This window comes from Oncorhynchus masou, chromosome 12 (assembly GCF_036934945.1).
Source record: "Oncorhynchus masou masou isolate Uvic2021 chromosome 12, UVic_Omas_1.1, whole genome shotgun sequence".
Classification (NCBI taxonomy): domain Eukaryota; kingdom Metazoa; phylum Chordata; class Actinopteri; order Salmoniformes; family Salmonidae; genus Oncorhynchus; species Oncorhynchus masou.
In genome coordinates this window covers 49260885-49281841 of record NC_088223.1, presented here as the reverse complement: position 1 = coordinate 49281841, position 20957 = coordinate 49260885, and the positions used below count along the sequence as shown (strand labels likewise).

General features: G+C 47.7%; 1 protein-coding gene across 8 annotated transcripts in view; it reads right to left on the bottom strand.

Moving 5' to 3' along the window:
- Positions 1 to 20957, bottom strand: part of dacha (dachshund a) — a 130440-nt gene that overhangs the window by 37372 nt on the left and 72111 nt on the right. For 4 of the 8 annotated variants that reach the window (XM_064980889.1, XM_064980888.1, XM_064980895.1 and 1 more), the window contains exon 3: positions 9352 to 9504. The exons of 1 other annotated variant lie outside the window; for it this stretch is intronic. In XM_064980889.1, coding sequence (XP_064836961.1) covers positions 9352 to 9504 — 153 coding nt within the window. The remainder of the gene's footprint in view (positions 1 to 9351; positions 9505 to 20957) is intronic. 3 more of the 8 variants (XM_064980891.1, XM_064980894.1, XM_064980893.1) reach the window with 1 other exon arrangement.

The window sequence follows — 20957 nt, the reverse complement described above, 5'->3', positions numbered from 1 at the left end:
AGGCAGTACAGCTGTGCTTTTGGCCAATCTCCCCCCCTCCGGCCCCCGCGCTCAACAAGGTACATGCAAATCCACACTAATGACAAATATGCTCGCCCCTCACCCAGCACTATCCCAACACTACCCCAGCACTGCAGCTCTGTAGCACGGCCTTCACTTTTCACCCAGTTTGATTCATTCTCATCTGAGACTGAGAAGAGTGTTGGCCATAAACAATGTCCTTACTTTCACTCCTTCACTCCTGCCTAATAGGCAGGATAAGAATATTTCTACACCATTTCAATGAAATAAACCTAGTGTATTATCGCGACATTTCCTTTAATCAAACAGAAAGGGTCTGGCTCAAACCCGAATCGGAGACCAGTCGATAGAAAAGCCAGTTCAAGTTGTGGCATTAATATTCCATAACACCTTGCACGTAGCCCTTCCAGTGCAGACCAGTGCAGGTTAACAGCAGTGATTAAGAGGCTGCTGGCTAAGATTGACATTTCTTTCCCTCTCTTCCCTCTAACAGTGACAGTTAGGAGATGATTGGGGGGGGTGAGAATGGCAGTGGGTTTTAGGCTCGCTGTGGGATGCCCGCCGTGCCCCCCCTGCATCCTCTAGGGTTGTGCCAGGCAGCCCCTGGCATCCCCCCTCCCTCTGCCAGATGTCCCTAAGACTACACCCCCGGTTCCAACCCAATCCCCAGCCCCCAATAGAGGAGGCCCTCATAGGCCTCAGTATAACTGCCACTCATCACCCCCGCCACGAATCCGTATGTTTCTGAATATGCTGCTCTTGATGCTTGTGATCATACCGTTATACTTTATAAATGCAAGCAATTTCAATGCTAAACACTTGGGTAGTCTTAAAAACCTGCCTTAATCAAAAACCTGCCCAGGTCTGACAGGCTGGCAGAAGAACTAATTCAGCTTTGCAAATGGTGCATCTACTGTACAGCAGTAACAGCACTGTACCTAATGCAATTCACTGCAGCTAATCCCTAACAGCCCAGCACAGCCAGTTGGACAGATTTAATGTCTACCAGTGGTAAATCTTATTACTAGCCATGAGTCAGGTGTGAACATGTCTGTGAGAAGAGAAGCAGGGATTGCTGAGAGGACACAGAGAAACAAGTCTTTACATATTTATGAAAATACCTGTTTACCGGGGTAGGGGGCTGGGGGGGCTGTGGGGATTCTGGGTGGGGAAACCTATTTACACGCAATAACAAAGAAGTAATGAAGAAAAAAACATTTAAATTGTCAGTCATTAATTCCCTCCCAAAACAATGAGTACAACCCACCAGAGGCCCTGGCAGAAGAGGGTTGGAATTGAAAGGGAAAATGATTAAAGAGGTCTCTTAATGAAGTGTTAATTGCTGTGAGGAGAGGAATGGAAGTCGGAGGAGTTGAGCGGGTCTGACAGCGAGATAGAGGAGCAAGGGCTTATAGAACTACGGCGTCTGGAGCCCAGGCAACTCTCCGGCGTTTGAGGTGGAGGCCCACGGCCAGGCAGGGGAAGGCCAACAGGAAGATGATGGGGACACGTCCTGTTATGACAAAATCAACTCTTAAATGGTGGTTTTCGGAGTGGAGGATTTTGAAGGCTAAGGGGATTCTGACAGACAGATCGGTGACATTAAAGGGAGACACTGCGGCACCGTAGCGCTGGTGCTGCACGTGTCAATGACATGGTCATTTATCGTGAATTAATAAAATGTCAGAACTATGCCATTAGTGTGTCCATAAACATTTCTCTGGCCAAAAAACTGCATGTAATTTAGCATTCCTTGGAAATAATATAGCATTTTTAACCCCGGTGTAATTCCCAGGGTATTTACAAGCAATCGTCAGACTTTGTCGTGGGTCACTTCCTGTTCCTGGTTCTGAGCATCTAAACGTCTGTTTTTTTTGTTTTTTTTGTAGTAAGATGGCTGAGTATTTTGCGTCCCCTTATCACAGAGACACATTAATGGCCATCAGTGTGCCTGGCTCCCTTTGAGCGGTTTACAGCGACGTGTCTTTGATTATAAGTAGTGCTCACCGCACGGAATGGGAAGGAGACGCCTCTTTGATATCGCCCTGCGTTTACATATCAATGAGCTCCACCAAAGGCTGGCGCCGAGCTATTCTCCTCAACGCCATTCCCAGAAAACATTTGAGCCAAAGAAAGTGCATCGAACACGCAACCAATCTGGCACAAAACACATGTGCACTTTCATCCACACACGCTCACAGATAGAAACACACACTCTCCCATACACTCTTACAGGAAAACATAAGCACTCAACCCCTTCATAAATAGTCAAACAGGCCCATGATAGAAAGTGTCTGAGTTTGGGATCCATCAAGTGTTTATCCTCTGTTGGCTACAGCTAATTTGGTATTTAGAGCTGAAAGTGTCTTTACAGGTTTTCATTAGGCATCATTTTGAGGCTCATTTGAAATCAATCCCCTCTCCGACGCTTCGGGCCCGCTCGGATGTCAGCCGGATGAAAAATGATCGGAGGCAGAGGGGCTCCTGACGGCCCCCCGTCCGCTGCGCTCGCCCACGCCGTTAATACAGTATCATCTGGTACCAAGAGCAGGCAATTCCCCCATCTCATTACCAACAGGATCTGTAGGTCATTACGCTGGATGGATTCCCATTATCTGGACCAAGGGTTTTAAGTCTAAAGATGGACGCCTTGCACCCTCCCTCTCCTCTAAACACACGCCCTCGCTCCTCTTCACCTGACTAACCTCGCTCTCTCTCGAACCCATCCACAGACACGGCGCCCAAGAGGTCAGACTAAGGAGAGGGTCAGAGCGCCAGAGGAAAGGTCCTCCTCTACTCTGCTGTCCGTGTCACTCTGTTGAAGACACCCTGAAATGGCTTCCGTCAGGCAGTTGACCATAATTGTGACACTGCTGACATGGTCTCGTCAAGGTCGACACTCTGACTGGGAGAGGTGGAGAGGAGCGTTCATGTCATGCTCAGATTGTGCGATTCTTCTTCTTTCACAAAGGGCTGCTGTCGTTTGTGACAGGTCTACCCTTCATGTCCATTTCCTGTGCGAACAACCCTGAGGCAGTGCACACCGGGGGGGGGCTGGTGTGCCCACCCCCCCCCTGCGAGGACCACTGATTGGGCTGGTGTCTATCACCGTGTCGTGGCATTAGTGGTGGCTCTGCCGTGAGTACGTGCAGGCTTTCCTTGGCAGAGAGAGGACCAGGCGACACTGAGAAGCCAGACGCGAGTCTTATCTCGCTTCTCTCCGAGACATCTCATTTCATCCACAGAGCAGAGCCGGTCAGAGTGAGAGTCGTATTTGACCAGACGGTTATCTGACACCGTAGCCTAGGGTGGGCTAATCAATGGTGCTCCTCTCCAACACCCAGAGACATGGGAGGGACACAGAGGATAGCATGTGTGCCGTGTATGAGAGGTCAATGGGATTGTCTGCGTTTGTACCTGTGTGGCGTGTGAGCATTTCTGTGCAAACGTCATAGTGAATTTTACATTTGCCCTCTGCTCCAGTGATGTGTGTTCGTACATGTGTAAAAGTGTGTTCGTACATGCGTAACCTCCTGTATATACTAGAACCACTGGTGTGTAGTGTACAGTGTGTGTGTGTGTGTGTGTGTGTGTGTGTGTGTGTGTGTGTGTTCCAGCTTGTGCTGTGCGGCAGCCTCAGTGTGAGTGGTCAGTATGCAGCCCCTGTCCCTCTGAGGGCCATGATTTATGGGACATTAATTCCTGATGGCTGGAACTGGGAGAATATTTCAGCTGGAGGACGAAGGGCTGGAACATTTTCTGAGCCGTCAGCAGGAAAGACAGACCAGGGGTGCTTCAGCCATTTGAGGTGACAGCACTTCTCTGATCCATACACATAACCTGCGCTTCTATTTGTTAGAGAGAGCAATGCACTCGTCATGTCAGACGCAGGCCCACCGCGAACAGTGTTATCTGGCAGTCTGTTATGGCGCAGCTCATTATGGAAATGAATATTATAACGAGAGAGCACAAAAACAGAATTCTGTATCCATGTCGTTCAGTGAGGTGCCTTGCTGAATTACATTGCGACTCTCGTTTTCAGTATTGCCTGTGGTTTACATCAGTGCTGTTCATTTGGCTCCCACAAGGGGCAGTATAGTGAGCTCAGAGCCCGTGGGAGAGGGTCTGAAGAGAAGAACCGCAACACGGAGCTCAGTAACAGTATACTTAAACACACGGAACAGCAACACCAACAACAACAAAAAACACACTGATGATGTCATTGACAATGTCAGGAATGTTGTGTCAAACGTGTCCGATGTCTTTCTGCAAATGAAACTTACTTGTTACAAAACAACGACTCTGCTGCAGTTCCAGAGAGGAGGATCCATGTGAAACAACAAGAGGGGCAGAGCCCAGGGGAACCACAGTGAAAGGTGATAGCTCTGACCCCAGCCCCCACAAGTCCAGCCGGGATCACCCTCACACTCGCCACGCTGGTCAATACTGGACACGAAACAAACTGCTCAGGGCTATCCAGTGACAGTCTCTCAGTCAGATAAAGGGAAGAGGGGTGTCTCCTGTTGCAGCTTTGTGGAGGGAGGAAGGGAGGGAGGAAGGGAGGGAAGAAGGGAGGGAGGAAGGGAGGGAGGAAGGGAGGGAAGAAGGGAGGGAAGAAGGGAGGGAAGAAGGGAGGGAGGAAGGGAGGGAGGAAGGGAGGGAAGAAGGGAGGGAAGAAGGGAGGGAGGAAGGGAGGGAGGAAGGGAGGGAGAAAGGGAGGGAGGAAGGGAGGGAAGAAGGGAGGGAAGAAGGGAGGGAAGAAGGGAGGGAAGAAGGGAGGGAGGAAGGGAGGGAGGAAGGGAGGGAGGAAGGAAGGGCAAGAAAAGGAAGTGTGAGATCTATCTACCCCTTCTCTTTCAGTCTTCTCTTCTCTTGTGTTTTTCAAAATGGCCGACGAGACAGGAAGGGGCTGTTATCAAACAGGCCAATCAGACTAAACAAAAGTGACACTTGCCCAGCAAAGACACGGGGCTTCAAAAGAGGAGGGAAAAAAAAGGAAAAGCGAGGTGAGCGATAGAGAGTAAAGAAGGAAAAAGTGCTGACCGGTTTGGTGGTTAGGGATTTGAAACGACTGCGCGCACACAGATCGCTAGGTGCCCACGCTTTCTCTATGAGCTTCCACTCTCTCGCTCTCTCTCTCTCTCTGTCTATCTCTCTCTCTCTCTCTACACCCACACCTGTTTTTTGCTAACTCTGCAAATCACGTGCCTGACAGACTCCAGATCCAGTTTAAATATTGCATGGGATTTCTCTTTTAACTTGTCAGTCGCAAAGGAAAAATATATCACTTCTTCTCTGATGTCATTTGTGACGGTGATTTTCCCTGACAGTACGCCATTAGACCAATGAGCCCCTTTTTTGCTCGGCTATTCTTCTCCAGTCGCCTCGACCAGAAACACATGTTCTCCCTTTAGTAATCTCTTCCTTTTCCCTCCTTGTTAACAGGATTTGAGAGGCATATTTATATTTAAAGACACCATTTCACAGGAGCCCCTGTGCCTCTTTGCAGCTTTTCGGCTGTAAAAACCCAAAGAGTATAAACATCTTTTCAAACAGTCTCTCCGCGCCGAGAACCAACTTCTGCTCTGCACTTTAAGGAGACTCCCCAAAGTTAGACTGAGGGTTAAGCCAAATTGGTCAACTGATTACAGCGCTAAAAGAAAACGATCAAGCGTTCGTCAGCTCTCTCTCTGCCTCCAAAAGCGATGATTTCTAAGTGTTTTTTTTTGTCTTGAGAGAGGGGTGGGGTGGGGGGGGGGTGTCGCTGTTTGAGGAGATATGGGAGGGAGAGAGATTGAAATCGTGCCTATCTCCGCTAACGGTTGTATGCAGATAGCTGAAGGTTTTCTTACAGCCCATCCCGCACGGAGGGGAAAACGCAGATTAGCTGGCCCTTTGATGTTCTCCAAAAAAGCAGCTTGCCTTCAGAGAGAGGGAGGGGGACCAAACACAGCCCCCGGGAACGCAGGAACGAGAAAGAAACAGGGAAAGAAAAGAGAGAAGGAGAGAGAGAGGGGTAGAGGGAAAAACAGAGACATCAGGCTTTGCAGCTGTCGTCTAGGGATCAGTGTCTTGGCCGCGGAAGAGAGAACGCAATGGGTTAAAGTCGGAAGGATATCTTCTGAAGCTGTTTGTTCAACTTAAGAGACGCGATTCGCTAGATCAGATTCCAACGTCCCTGCCCCACCACCACCCACCTCTCAACAAAGCGTGCTGCAAAACCAACCAGAAACCACAAGGCCTTTCTTCCAACTCTTTTTAGGGTCAAAGTGGAGTTTACTGAGATGAAGCATGCTCCCCCTCCTTCTCCTCCCCCGTCTCTCTCAGGTGCTCTGGCTCTTGGTGGTGGGGGTTGAGTCAAAGTCATATGAGAAGGCAAACCTGGGGGCCCAAATTTGCGTAGGCACACTTCGGAAAAGTCTCCCCCTGCACACACACCCCCCTCTGCTAAACCACTCAGGGATCCGTTTTACAGGTAGTGTGAAGTTCGTCCCTTCAAATGCCTTCTGCATGAGGGCTTAACTCACTGGCTTCTTCATTTCGGAGAGAATGGAGTAGCCTGCTGAATTGTGGGTGACTTGTGTGACAGTGCTAGCTGAGGCCCACTTGCACGGCAGTGTTTCACCGATCTGCTGGACATGAAAGCCAGGAAAGCCTGCTGCCTCTCTGTAGTGATTATCAGCAGCATCATTATCATCATCATTATCCCTGGTGATGTGACAGAGAGGGGCCAGCTCACCGTAGTGCTGGTGTCAGGGAGGAGTACATTAGAGGGTCTGTGACAGAGTGGGACACACAGGCACACAGCCCTCGCTACTGACACACCCTCTTCTCTCCATCCAGCTCTGTCATCGTCGCCCAATCTCACGGCTGTCTCGTTACAATGTACTGGAGGAGATTTAACTATCGGTAATCATTTAGGTTGAGGTGTCACGTTACACCAATATTGCTACATGGCTTCATTTGATCGGGAACATCAATTAGGCTCAGCAAGACATCGGGATTCATGGACACTTTCTGCCTGTCTACTGTCGCCAAGGCCAGCCACTCTTTTACCGTGCAAACAGCATCACCCCAAAATACAAATAAATGAATCCAGTAAATTCTCTGTTTCCAGCTAGCACATTTGGTTCCTTGGAAGCTAGCACATTTGGTTCCTTGGAAGCTAGCACATTTGGTTCCTTGGAAGCTAGCACATTTGGTTCCTTGGAAGCTAGCACATTTGTTTCCTTGGAAGCTAGCACATTTGGTTCCTTGGAAGCTAGCACATGTGGTTCCTTGGAAGCTAGCACATGCGGTTCCTTGGAAGCTAGCACATGTGGTTCCTTGGAAGCTAGCACATTTGGTTCCGTGGAAGCTAGCACATTTGGTTCCTTGGAAGCTAGCACATGTGGTTCCTTGGAAGCTAGCACATGTGGTTCCTTGGAAGCTAGCACATGTGGTTCCTTGGAAGCTAGCACATTTGGTTCCTTGGAAGCTAGCACATGTGGTTCCTTGGAAGCTAGCACATTTGGTTTTTTGGAAGCTAGCATATTTAGTTCCTTGGAAGCTAGCACATTTGGTTCATTGGAAGCTAGCGCATTTGGTTTCACGTTTGGATCCCTGACCTCTAAAACGGAATGTTTTTTAAACATTCTGAGAATGGAAGTGAACATTTATTCTGTTCTGGGAACATAGATTTTTAGTTGCAGGAATGTTCTGAAAACATTTTACTATGGTTCCCTGAAAGTTTTCTTGTGAGGATTTATTAACGTTCCGGGAACGGAAATTATTGGCGGTGTTTGAATAGCTTCCTTAAAGACTTTTAATAACACTAATAGCATAGGTTAACTGTTTGGAACTACACAGACAGGACACATGGAAATGTATTTACTTACACATTAATCGTGCAAAAACATGTATTTTTTATTGTGGCACGGCATCAGTGAGATTCAAACCTATGATCTACTGTTCTCTATCCATGGAATTAGTCCACTGCGCCACCAGGATAGAGTTAGCATGGCATTTTTTTTTCTCTCGTTATGCTGAAGTACTGAAATTCCCACAGAAGAATGTTGTTTCTTAACGTTCTCAGAACAATTTGAGAACATTACTTTAAATAGAGCCACGAGGAAACCTGGTGGAAACGTTCTGCTGAAGTATTACAATTCCCACATGAGAACGTTGTTTCTCTGAACTATTTGAGAACATTCCCAAATGTCAAACCAGTTGGAGAACGTTCCTAGAACATTACCAACATTTTTATTCAATATAACTATCTTTAAACATTTAGAAAAAGTTCTGTTAAAGTAATGAAACGTTATTTTTCTCAAGTTCCTTAAATGTTCCAAGTAACTATCCTGCACCATTCCCAGAATGTTGTGGGAAGGTTGTATGCAAAATAACCACAGGACAACACGCTCTCACCAAGCTCTAAGAAGCATATGGTTCTCAGAACGTTTATGTGCTAGCTGGGTTTTCTTCCCTCGCAGGCCTTGTGTGTTTATATGTAAACAGTGTGAAGTATAAATAAGTGTGCACATCAGTTTGTCCTGTCTCTCTCTCTGTGTGTGTGTGTGTGCGCGTGTGTGTGTGTGTGTGTGTGTGTGTGTGTGTGTGTGTGTGTGTGTGTGTGTGTGTGTGTGTGTGTGTGTGTGTGTGTGTGTGTGTGTGTGTGTGTGTGTGTGTGTGTGTGTGTGTGTGTGTGTGTGTGTGTGCGTGTGTGTGTGTCTGTGTGTGTGTGCGTGTGTGTGTGTGTGTCTGTGTGTGTGTGTTTACTTGTCCCTCTACATATTCAGACTCATGTCTCTATCGGGGGCGTCTGCCGTGGCTCTGGGTGGTGATAAAGAAGGCTGTCTGCGTGGCGCCTCTATTACCAGGCCCGCCACCACGCGCGTTGTTAGTCACACACGCTGCCATCACCGCCATCTAAATGCACGGTCAGGTCGCAGCCATTAAGGACGCCATTAGCCTCAATAAAATACGGCTAAAGCGAAAGCAACGCGAGGGCCAGAACCAATTACCTGTAGTCACGTGTGAAGCAGCCATGGAGAAAGAGACATGGCCAGTGGAAGTTTACAAGGAGACAAACCTTCCGCAGTCTCTACCTAACCTACCTCCTAGAGACGGCTAGACAGGCTATTAACACACTGGCTGTGGACTTGAACAGATACATCTGTTATTATTTGGGGGGGGGGGGCTAATATTTTCATTTGAGTTGACAGTCATAATACATATGTGAATGACCTTTATTATAAGGGTTTTCTGTCATAATTTCCTGTTTATTGTGCCTCAATAGTTGGACGTGGTAAATTTAAAAAAGTACAGTATGTACGTTGCTGTGCCTCTGACCTGCGTTGGAGTTGAGCTCGTCGTTCTCTGACTCGGTCCCGTTCTGGCTGCCGGCTCCATGGAGGTTGTTCATGGCCATCAGCTTCATCTTCTGCAGCTTCATAGCCTCGGCCATCGCTGCAGCCGTCAGCCCTGCAGGACAACACATAAATACTGTACACAAATCACACGCATACACAGCAAAGAAACACACACACACACACACCTCAAATCCCAAAAATCTAATCCAGTGTTATTGGTCACATACACATATTCAGCAGGTGGTATTGCAGGTGTAGCGAAATGCTTGTGTCCCTCGCTCCAACAGTGCGGTAGTAGCTAACGATACACGACAATACACACACATCTCAAAGTAAAAGAATGGGATTAAGAATGTCGGAATGCTATTGACTAGAACACAGTAGAATACAGTACATACATATGAAATGGGTAAAACAGTATGTAAACATTATTCAAGTGATCAGTGTTCCATTATTAAAGTGACCAGTGTTCCATGTCTATATACGTAGGGCAGGAGCCTCTAAGGTGCCGGGTTGAGTAACTGGGTGGTAGCCGGCTAGTGACAGTGACTAAGTTCAGGGCAGGTTGCTGGACGGAGGCCGGCTAGTGATGGAAAGAACAAAATGCCCTACAAGATAATACATTGGCAGATGTTCATACAGTATCACTGTAATACAGGCCTTTTGCAGCTCTTTAGAGTAGAACACAACTTGGATGCTGTGTCATGCTTTTTTAAAACTCTTTCAGTCCAAGCATGTGTACTTGGTCTCCAGAGACATGTCTATAGAGGAGCCAGAGTGAGGCTTTCACTGGCCCCAGGCCTCCCCTGACCCCTCCAATCCAGGGACAGCTGAGGAGAGCTGGGGCCGCTGATGGCGGTAGGGAGGGTCCCTCCCCGTCCGTCCCAGGAGAGCACTCTCTCGCTGAGTCTCTCTAAGAAGCCCAGCTACCTTCAGCTCATCAAGGGCTCCACAGCCCCGGAAGCCATCATCACTCTGCCCAATTAGGCCCCTAATTAATTCAATTAGACGATGAAGGGACACATTAAGTAATTAATTAAATGACGACGCAATGCCTTCTTGCTTTGCCGTGATCTAAATTTCTTTGCAAATCAGGACAAAAAAATAGACATCTTTTTCATTTTCTCCCCAGGTTCATTCAGACAGTATATGTCACCTTGATCTAATTCATTAACGGAATCGCCTCGAACGGAATGGGAGACGTGTAAAAAAAAATATTTCAAAAATGAAGAGAAAAAAAAGCTCATTCATTTATCATTTAATTTTGTTGGTATGAACATGAACACTTAAGTTACTTTCCCCGTGAAGGGAAGAGAGTCTGATCGGAACCCCATTACTCCAGCGCTGTCAAACACCAAAGGCGGAAAATTAACTGTGCCGCTCTCGTCGGCCAATGTTTCTCAATTCCACTACACACGGCAAGGCAAATAAACCAGCAAATTATTCTAACTTGAAAAAATATAGACAGGCACAGATAGAGTGGGAGAGGAGAGGGAAGGGTATGGGGGGGGGGGGTTAAGACAAATGAATCTCTGTCCTTACATTTATATTTAAAAAACAAGCTCTATTTCTATTTTTATGCATCCCGGCCCCTCTCTTCCAAGCGTGCCTGAGGAAACAGGCGAAATGTTTTCAATAGCTACATTTAAACAAAATGTCATGATGATTGATTCATTTTATTATGAGTTCATTTTGTTGCCTAATCCCAGACAGTCAGAGGCACAGCTGCAGCAGCTTGGAGGGAAACTCAAACCTCTTCTTGAGCACTGAATTAGCTGTCGACGTGTGGCCGAGGGGGGAAACAGGAGAAAAACAGCTGACAACAACATGGAGGGAGCACGACGTCAACTCTGCTAGTGCCGTAAAAGCTTGGCAGAGCCGTCCGTTATATCGAGCCTTATTTTTGGTGGGATTTGAGGATGCACTTGGGGGGAAGAAATACTTGCATGCTTGAAATTCATTCTGTCATGAACTACTGTAAAGCCTTGTCTAAACAGAGAGGGCAGAGCCAGAAGGTTTAGGCGAGCTCGGACATTTTCCCATATCTGATCCTATGATCTTCTAACGCGTCTAGCCTACTAGGGTCACTGAGGATTACTTGGCTTATATGGAGCTACAAATTCTAATATATGCTAAGAGTTTGTCACTCTCGTCATACAAAATCCCTTCTTATTAGAGTCTTGATTCCACTAATTCTACATATGTAAACGTAAGTACATGAACAGGATGAGCTTGCAAGCCAAAGTAAGGTAGCAAAGCTACAAAACTCTGCTTCAATTTGAAGCAGCTGTATCGAAAAGAACACAGATCTCATCTCGTTGGCCCTCACCATAAACGAAAAGTGATTGTCTGTGTCTCTGTGATCTCTCATCACTGCCTATGCTCTCTCTGTCAACTAACCTTCAATGAATGAACAAGTCGTACGGTGGATGGCCTGTTTATGCCCAGTCCAGGCCAAGTTCTCCCTGAGAAGGTAAAATTAACTCAAAGCTTATTATGCACTACAATAGTCTATAGCAGCTCTGATTGAGGTGAGAGAGAGAGGCAATCAACAACCACTGCCTAGCAGACCACATCGAGAGCATAAAATACCACAACAGAGAAAAAAACCACAATCAGTGCATTGTCTTTACACATTTTTCCCCCTCCTGATTTTACATGGAAGACGAGCCTGCGAGATCAAACAGGGAACGTAACAGTAATTGATGTTTGAGTAAAGTCACGACCCACGGAAATGGGAGCCCGCGGATGAAAGGGGAGCGGCGTTTTCCAGGGGTGGACAAACAGATTGCTTATTGTTTGCCTTTCATAGCGCTCCTCAGATGTAGAGGACCCCGGCCAGCCCCCACTTTGAGAGGCCTGGCCCTCAGAGTCAGCCCTGCCAGATGAGTGTAAGGCAGTCAGGCACATCGGACTGGACGAGCCATCCATCCTATTTTCTCTTTTCAAGCCCCATCCTCCCTTTCTCTTCGCATCAGATTGGGAGGGGCCATTCTTGCGGCTAATCGTTAATCTGGCTGGGATGGTCTGGGGCGTAGTCCTACCCTGTTACCCTGGGCAGGTTACAGAGGGCCTTTGTGGTCTCTCTGGGGTCAGACACAGGCCAGAATTCCTCCCGTACATTCAGTATTGGCTTTTGTCAGGCCCAGCCCAACAAGGCGTCTGTTTAATTAAAGGGGGGGATACCTGGTCAGGCGGATTCCATAGAAAAAAAAGGTTCATTCCATTCTTTTGATCTTTGTAGTAGAGGTCTGACCCAGCACTGTGGCTATTGATTTTAATAAAGACACTGGTATTTGCTGGTCCGTTTGGATATTAATTGTGCAGCAGAGACATGAATCTATGGCCACTGGAGGAAGACAGTAAAGGAATGCAGATATATTACGTTTACACAGTCCCTTGTCTTTTATTTTTTATCTTCCTGTCATTATAATCAGTACCACCTCCAGCCTTTTGGGGCCCGACGTGAAATTTGGTTGCCATGGAAATCTGCTGATGCACTACCAAATATTGAAATGGCCCGATGGACAATTTCTTAACTTCACCGTTGTCGGCGAGCAATTTGATTGCAAAGAAAACAAGTCTGTCCGGGCACCATGAACAACGTGGGACGGAGCTCCTCCCTCCCTCCCTCCCTCCCTCCCTCCCTCCGTCCGTCCGCGCAAAATAAGGCACCTGCGCAGGCTGCTGTACTCCACAACAATGCTGAAGAATTGACAAGACAATTGGGCACAAGATCAAGAGGGAAAACTGAGACTATTACACACTACAACCAAACAAAGGTTTGTCAAAGTGTTTTCAAGCAAGTGAAAGTTGTGAACATGTTGTCAACTGTTAAGGACAGTTCAACTGCCGTCACAAAGACACCGTATATTCATCGTAATGCCGCCGTTGAATTTGTGCCGAGTTTCACGTACTGTCAAGGCCACTCGGTGCTTATAGTGGTGTTTAGGATACTGATGTTTTCATCATTTGACCGCGCGTATTGGTGGTTGGTGTACTTTCGTTTTGTTGCCGATATCAAAAACAAGCTGTTGCCATGTGCCAGCACCGAACTTTTCTTGAACAGTTCAATTTGTGTGTGTTTTCTTTTGTGTTTTTACATATAACCTACAGTATCATAAACGAATGAAAATGCTATTGTTATAAATGAAATGAAATGCAAAATCGTATTCTAATGTTACTCGAGGCCTTCATAAAACACCACCAAAACATATAGCGTTTATTAATTACACTGTCAGAATGACTGAAGGGGGGTGTCCATCAAGGCACAGCAGTTCTAATGTTAAATTACTTTTAAGCCTTGAGACAATTGAGACGTGAATTGTGTATGTGCGCCATTCGAAACGGCGCAGTGTAGTAGGTGCCAGGTGCACTGGTTTGTGTCAAGAACTGCAACGCTACTGGGTCTTTCCCGCTCAACAGTTTTCCGTGTGTATCAAGAGTGGTCCACCACCTGAAAGACATCCAGCCGACTTGACACACCTGTGGGAAACATTGGAGTCAACATGGAACAGCATCCCTGTGGAACGCTTTCAGTCCATGCCCCGATCAATTGAGGCTCTTCTGAGGACAACTCCATATTAGGAAGGTGTTCTTATGTTTTTACACTCAGTCTATATATAATATACATTATTTTTGGGGGTCGGGCCCCCTAACGGCCGCGGGGCCCTACGCGCAGTGCGTAGTCTGCGTATCGGAAGAGGCACTGATTTTAATGCAAGGGAATTTTCCATCATGAAGCTTATAACACGGACAGCAGTGCACAGCTTATTCTATCTAAAGTCCTGGGGGGGCCGACAATTCGCACGGATATCGAGTCAGTGCGTGGAGCTGCGGTGTTCATATATGTAGCAGTAGGTGTCGCAGCCACTGTCTCTCTCACTTCAGACATTCACTTAAAGGCCATTACAAGCATACAGAGGACTAGAACTCCATTGAGCTGGAAGGTCTCGCTCAAAGCTCTCTTTCGGTCCAAACAATTCCACCAGAGTGGCTTAACAATTGTACATGTGAATTCATACAAAGGAAAGGGAAGGGAAAAACACTGATTGCCTGTGAGAACAAGCCTGCAGAGATTGTGTTTTTCAGCCAAAATGGTGATTTGTGTTCATCTCAATTCTCAGCTGCATGCGTTATCGCATTTTACATTTCTCCTTTTCAATGGGGAGAGTAACATCTTTTCTTCACTCTGACAGAGTGTCCCAGGAAAAAGTATCAGATTTTGTGTGAAAGGGAAAGAGGGCAATGGGGGTTGAAGAGGGGGGGGGGGGGGGGCACAGACTCTGCCTTTGATTCTCAACACAGTAAATATGACCTTCCTATTCCGCGTTTTCAAGTAAACTGAGATTGTGGGAAGGACAAAAAAAGGAAGGGGGTAGGGTACACTGTATTTAATTCACCTTTGGAATTTCCGAACAGCGGAACAAGGAGGAGACGAATGCACAACAAAGAGAGATGGCTCCGAGGCGTAATCAAACCCCCGTGCATTCTACAAATGTGGTGAGAATCCCAGAAATAGGACAAGATGGAGGTGGCTATTAAAGCCAGGATTACCTGCAGCTTGTGGCCTTGTGCTGTTCTGGACCTGAGCGGAAGACTGCTGGGACATGACATGTGTCCACGTTCTCCACCATACTGCAGTGTTACAATACGACATACAGTACTAGCTCTGTGCTGCAAAAACGGGCCGCGTCAGTCGAGTGTCCCAATGCAGACATTCAATAAAGCCACTGGGCTTTCAAATGCAAAGCTTAGCGGAATAGAAGGTCCATCGATTGAGCTGGAGAATCTGTGAGAGAAACCCAGCCTGTTCTCCACCATACTGTAGTATAGCTGTTGGGAGCAGAGTACCTTAACGAAGGCTGTAATTAGTCCTAATTAAGTCAGACCCTAATGTTGAGGCGTGCCGTTATGGGAGAGCGCGGCGCAGTAGGAGAAGTGGGAGATGGGGGTGCCATTGTCTTGTGGGGACGCACACACACACACAGACACACACACACAGACACCCAGACACACACGTAATGTCATATACTCTATGGATCATCAAAGATTGACCCATTGGCCCATCTCTCCACCAGACTACATGTCAATATTCTCCGGTCAGATACCAATGACAGGGAGATTTTTCAATATTACAATAATGTAATATAAAACACGTATTCATTTGATAACCTTATCTTTGATCACACATCTGTCAATCAATCACCGCTGTCTCTCTGTCGACTGTTGACATTGGCAGGGGGGTGTGTGCAAGGGACACACCAACCAGCCAGTGATTTGAGTCTTTTAACACATGAGCTGAATCTCAGATGTAGCTTTGGAGGAGTGTGAAGAGGCTGAGTCCTGGAATAGAAATGCCTGTTTGCATGACACGGGCTGGGGAGGAGACTGGAGAGGCCACCGTGTCTTCATGACACGGGCTGGGGAGGAGACTGGAGAGGCCACCGTGTCTTCATGACACGGGCTGGGGAGGAGACTGGAGAGGCCACCGTGTCTTCATGACACGGGCTGGGGAGGAGACTGGAGAGGCCACCGTGTCTTCATGACACGGGCTGGGGAGGAGACTGGAGAGGCCACCGTGTCTTCATGACACGGGCTGGGGAGGAGACTGGAGAGGCCACCGTGTCTTCGTGACACGGGCTGGGGAGGAGACTGGAGAGGCCACCGTGTCTTCGTGACACGGGCTGGGGAGGAGACTGGAGAGGCCACCGTGTCTTCATGACACGGGCTGGGGAGGAGACTGGAGAGGCCACCGTGTCTTCATGACACGGGCTGGGGAGGAGACTGGAGAGGCCACCGTGTCTTCATGACCCTGACCAACCTCTCTCTCTCTCTCTCAGCATGCTGAAACTCCCTCAATGTAATCTCATCATACAGTACTCTGATCTTCTGTAAATTACATTTTTACATTTTAGTCATTTAGCAGAGGGGGGGGGGGGGGTCGCTTATCCAGAGCGACTCATAAAACTGCATTGTTGGATAAGGGCTCACCTTAAGGTGAAATACCTGTTGTATTCGGCGCATGTAACAAATCAAATTTGATTTGACGTACAGGAGAAAATAGGGCGCAGTGCCTTGCTCAAGGGCACATCGGCAGATTTTTCAACTAGTCGGCTCAGGGATTTGAACCAGCAGCCTTCCAGTTACTGGCCCAACGGTCTTAACCTCAAGGCTACCTGCCGCCCCTCATATATTGTACATACAATATGCGACACGTTCTCACACATACTACATGTGCGTCAATATACTAAGTATGTTGTGCAAATGGGGGGGGGGGCGGGGTTATGACAATAATAACTACATAAATTACTTTTCTGTTCTGTGTTAAGACTGGTGCATTTTTTTTAAAGTGCTAGTCAATTCTCATCTATTGACGTGGTATGGAAATGAAGAACGTGTATGAAACAAAATGTGGGGGGGGTGAATATGTCCCAGTAGCAAATCCTTAAATCTTTGTCTTATGTCCTATCCCTTTAATTGTCTGCATCTAACGTTAAAGATGAGACTTTCCACCTGCTCCTTTGTTGAACAAAAGCAGAGCCTGAACCTTTGTCTTATCCCTTTAATTGTGTGCAAGTGTGTTCGTGTGAGTGTGCACATACATGCGTTTGTGTGTGTGTGTACCCCGCCTGTACATGCATGTGTGTGTGTGTTTATGTGTGTGTCAGGGTTGGGCTCAATTTTAATTGAAGGCGGTCAAATCAGGAAGTAAACTAAAATGACAATCTCAATGATCGAGAAAAGGGCATTTATTTTAAGTGACTTCTCAATAAAGTGAAAAGTCGAAGCTATTTATTTAAAACGTTTTCAAAATCCAATTTTTTTTACTGCCTTCAGCCCAACCATGGTGTGTGTGTGTGTGTGTGTCCGTGTGTGTGTGTGTGTGTCCGTGTGTGTGTCCGTGTGTGTGTCCGTGTGTGTCCGTGTGTGTGTGTGTGTGAGTAGGAGGGACGCTACTCTCTGCGTCGTCCAAGTGGCCACAGGACACAGGCAATAATTAGCAGACACAGCAGCAGCAGCTTGCAGTTTTATATTACATCAAGGTAAACTCACACTGCTAGGAGAGGAGATGACTTATATCAAACGGGAATACGCTGTTAATTAACTCCCTGCCGTAGCAATCACTTCCTCTGTTTCTGCTATGGACTTAACCATCGCTGGCTTTCAGCACGTATCCATGTACCCCCCCCCCCCACCACCACGGTCTTATTGGAAGAACGGACACAGCCTTGTAAATGGCTGTTTGAATGGGAAAGTCAAGGACGATGTGAGCTCAAGCGAGAGTCTGAGGAGTCAAGTGTCTGGACTGTGCCTCCTCACTCTTAGCTGGGACTTTCTTTATCGTGGTCGGAGCCTGGTCTGGTTTGCTCGGGGAATGGGATTCGGGTTGGTACGTGGGAGTGCTGATCTGGACGTGTCATCAAACAGTGGTCCTGGCGGGGAGGTGGGCCGTGGGTGGCAGAGCAGGAGTAGATTAATAACCCTGGCTGTGCACAGGGCTGTCGTGTTCAGGGCTCAGGATGCAGCAAGGCCTTATGGGGGCCAAACCCAGCGTGTCTCCCGACAGGGGATGCCAGAGCACGACTGGGAGTCAGAAAGCCAGAAACACGTCTCTGTGTGTTTTATTGGTGTTATTGCTTTTTATAAACTGGGTGGTTCGAGCCCTGAATGCTGATTGGCTGACAGCCGTGGTACATCAGACAGTATACCACAGGTATAACAAAACATTTATTTTTACTGCTCTAATTTCGTTGGTATCCAGTTTATAATAGCAATAAGGCACCTCAGGGGTTTGTGGTATATGGCCAATATACCACAGCTAAGGGCTGTATCCAGGCACTCCGTGTTGCGTCGTGCAAATAGAGCAGCTCTTAGCCATGTTATATAGGTCGTATACCACACCCCCTCGTGCCTTATTGCTTAATTATACACACGCAGGCATGGTTGCACATAGCACGTACGCACACGTGCACACACACCACTGTTGCATTTGTGGCCGTCTGCAGCGAGTGTAAAGAGGGAGAGGGAGCTGAGACCGGCACTGATTTCTAGGCATCCCTTTAACCCCAGGAACTCGTTAATGTTTCATGAAAAGAGCCACTAGAGTCCTCACTGGCTGACTCACAATATCACGACTTAGCAGAAATAAATGGGCCAAGTGTTCAAAGAGTAACAAGACTTTGCTCAGTGGGCAGAAAGTGAGTAGAGAGCACTTTTCTTCCCCACACATAACCCTCTCTCTCTCTCTCTCTCTCTCTCTCTCTCTCTCTCTCTCTCTCTCTCTCTCTCTCTCTCTCTCTCTCTCTCTCTCTCTCTCTCTCTCTCTCTCTCTCTCTCTCTCTCTCTCTCTCTCTCTCTCCATCCCCCTGCCCACCTCATGCGCTCAGACTTCTTATCCTGTAGGTGCCTCCCTGGAGCCCCTCAAATGGACTGGGGCAAAAAAGGAAAGAAAAACCCACCAGCGTTCCCCTCCTTCATCTTCTGACGGCCCCCAGCCCGCATGCTCTCTACCTGTCCTTTATCCCTTCATCTCTCTCGCTCTAACTCATTCTTCATGTCACTCTGTCCCAGTTCACTGAATGATCTCTGTGTCTCTGGCTGGTCACCTAACTTATCACACACACCCGACTGCCTTTAACCGCCTACATCCACAGTTGTCGAAAGACAAAGACACTGTTCGGGATGTTTTTATACAGCTAGGAGGGGAACAATCTGCGGTGGTTGCAGTGTTTAAGGACTTTCCATAGTTAGGTGAAATCGTTTTCCCCCTCAGCTCTGCGTGGGCTTCCTCAAGCTACTGTAAACTTGCTGGTCTGCACTTAGCTGAGCACCTTAATTAACTAGCCTTATTAATACTGCTAATTGCGGAAGAACAAAGGTTTGTACCTCCCTCCTGCTTCAAAGGCAGGCCTGGGCACATGGATCATTACAAACAGACCACCCAACTGTCCCAGAGGACTCCTGCTGTTTATTTCCCAGCTAGAAGAGCAACAAGACCCAACTTTATAGTTAACCTTGAGCGCTGTGTCTGATCTGCCTTCGATTGGACCGGGCCCCTCACCCTTTCATTCCACCTCCTTTTAACAACGGGTTCAGCAGCGTCAGAAGATGAAGGAGGGAAACGCTTGTGTTTTTTTTTTCCTTTTTTGCCCCAGTCCATTTGAGGGGCTCCAGGGAGGCACCTACAGGATAAGAAGTCTGAGAGCATGAGGTGGGCAGAGAGAGAGAGTGAGAGAGAGAGAGAGAGAGAGAGAGAGTGAGAGAGAGAGAGAGAGAGGGGGAGAGAGAGGGAGTAGAGAGAGAGAGGGGAGTAGAGAGAGAGGGGTGTAGAGAGAGAGAGGGAGTAGAGAGAGAGAGGGGAGTAGAGAGAGAGAGGGGAGTAGAGAGAGAGGGGAGTAGAGAGAGAGAGGGGAGTAGAGAGAGAGAGGGGAGTAGAGAGAGAGTATATAGAGAGAGGGGAGAGAGGAGAAGGGAGTAGAGAGAGAGAGAGAGAGAGAGAGAGAGAGAGTGAGAGAGAGAGAGAGAGAGGGGGAGAGAGAGGGAGAGAGGGGAGTAGAGAGAGAGAGAGGGGAGTAGAGAGAGAGGCGAGTAGAGAGAGAGAGGGGAGTAGAGAGAGAGAGGGGAGTAGAGAGAGAGAGGGGAGTAGAGAGAGAGGGGAGTAGAGAGAGAGAGGGGAGTAGAGAGAGAGGGGAGTAGAGAGAGAGGGGTATATAGAGAGAGGGGAGTAGAGAGAGAAGGGAGTAGAGAGAGAGAGAGAGAGAGAGTGCAAACACAAAGAAAGTGGGCGGAATGTGTGCATTATCCACCAGCAGCTCATGTGCGTACAGCACGAGATGCGTGCCCCCCTTTCCGTGACTTAATGAATTGATTGCTAACATAACCAAATTACTGGTCAAGTTGTAAACCCCAAAATTCCAAAATATACTTATTTTTTCAAAGAAAGCCATTTGTTCGTCTTTGGGAAAAAATCTAAAGGAAGCAGAGAATGGAAGAAGAAAAAACACAGAGGAAAAATGAGTGAGCCATGCATGATGATACTCCTGGCATCTGAGAGGGGGTAAGTCTGTCCAAACGGCTCTAATGTGATTGATGAGCACAGCAGTCTCCCTCCCTCCCTCTCTCTGTCTCTCTCTCACTCTCTCTCTCTCATACAGCCCCCCACCCGCTCTCTTTCTCTCTCCCATCATTGGCTCCTCCACTCCTAACTCTCACCTCCTCTGGCTGACTGGGGGGAGAGAAAGGAGAAGGAGAGAGGTTGGGAAAGCAGGCAGACAGACAGACAGGCAGAGGCACTCCTAGTGAAAACAGGGGGGGGGGTGGCGCACACTGGAGCCGAAACAATAGTGACAGGCGCACTGGCTGGGGGTTTGCTGGTCGGATTAGCTCCAATAGCCATAATAAATGAAACAAGAGGATGAAATAAAAACAAGTCCACACTGACTGAAGGCTGGGCTTATGGGAAGTGGCAGCTCCACTGGCCCCCAGGCTCTGAATTAGTTTTGCCACTCGATAATTTGACTGATTCACTTGAGTGGCCGGAGAGGACGTTTTTTGGGCCTGATCTCGGTGTAATCGAGTAACCTG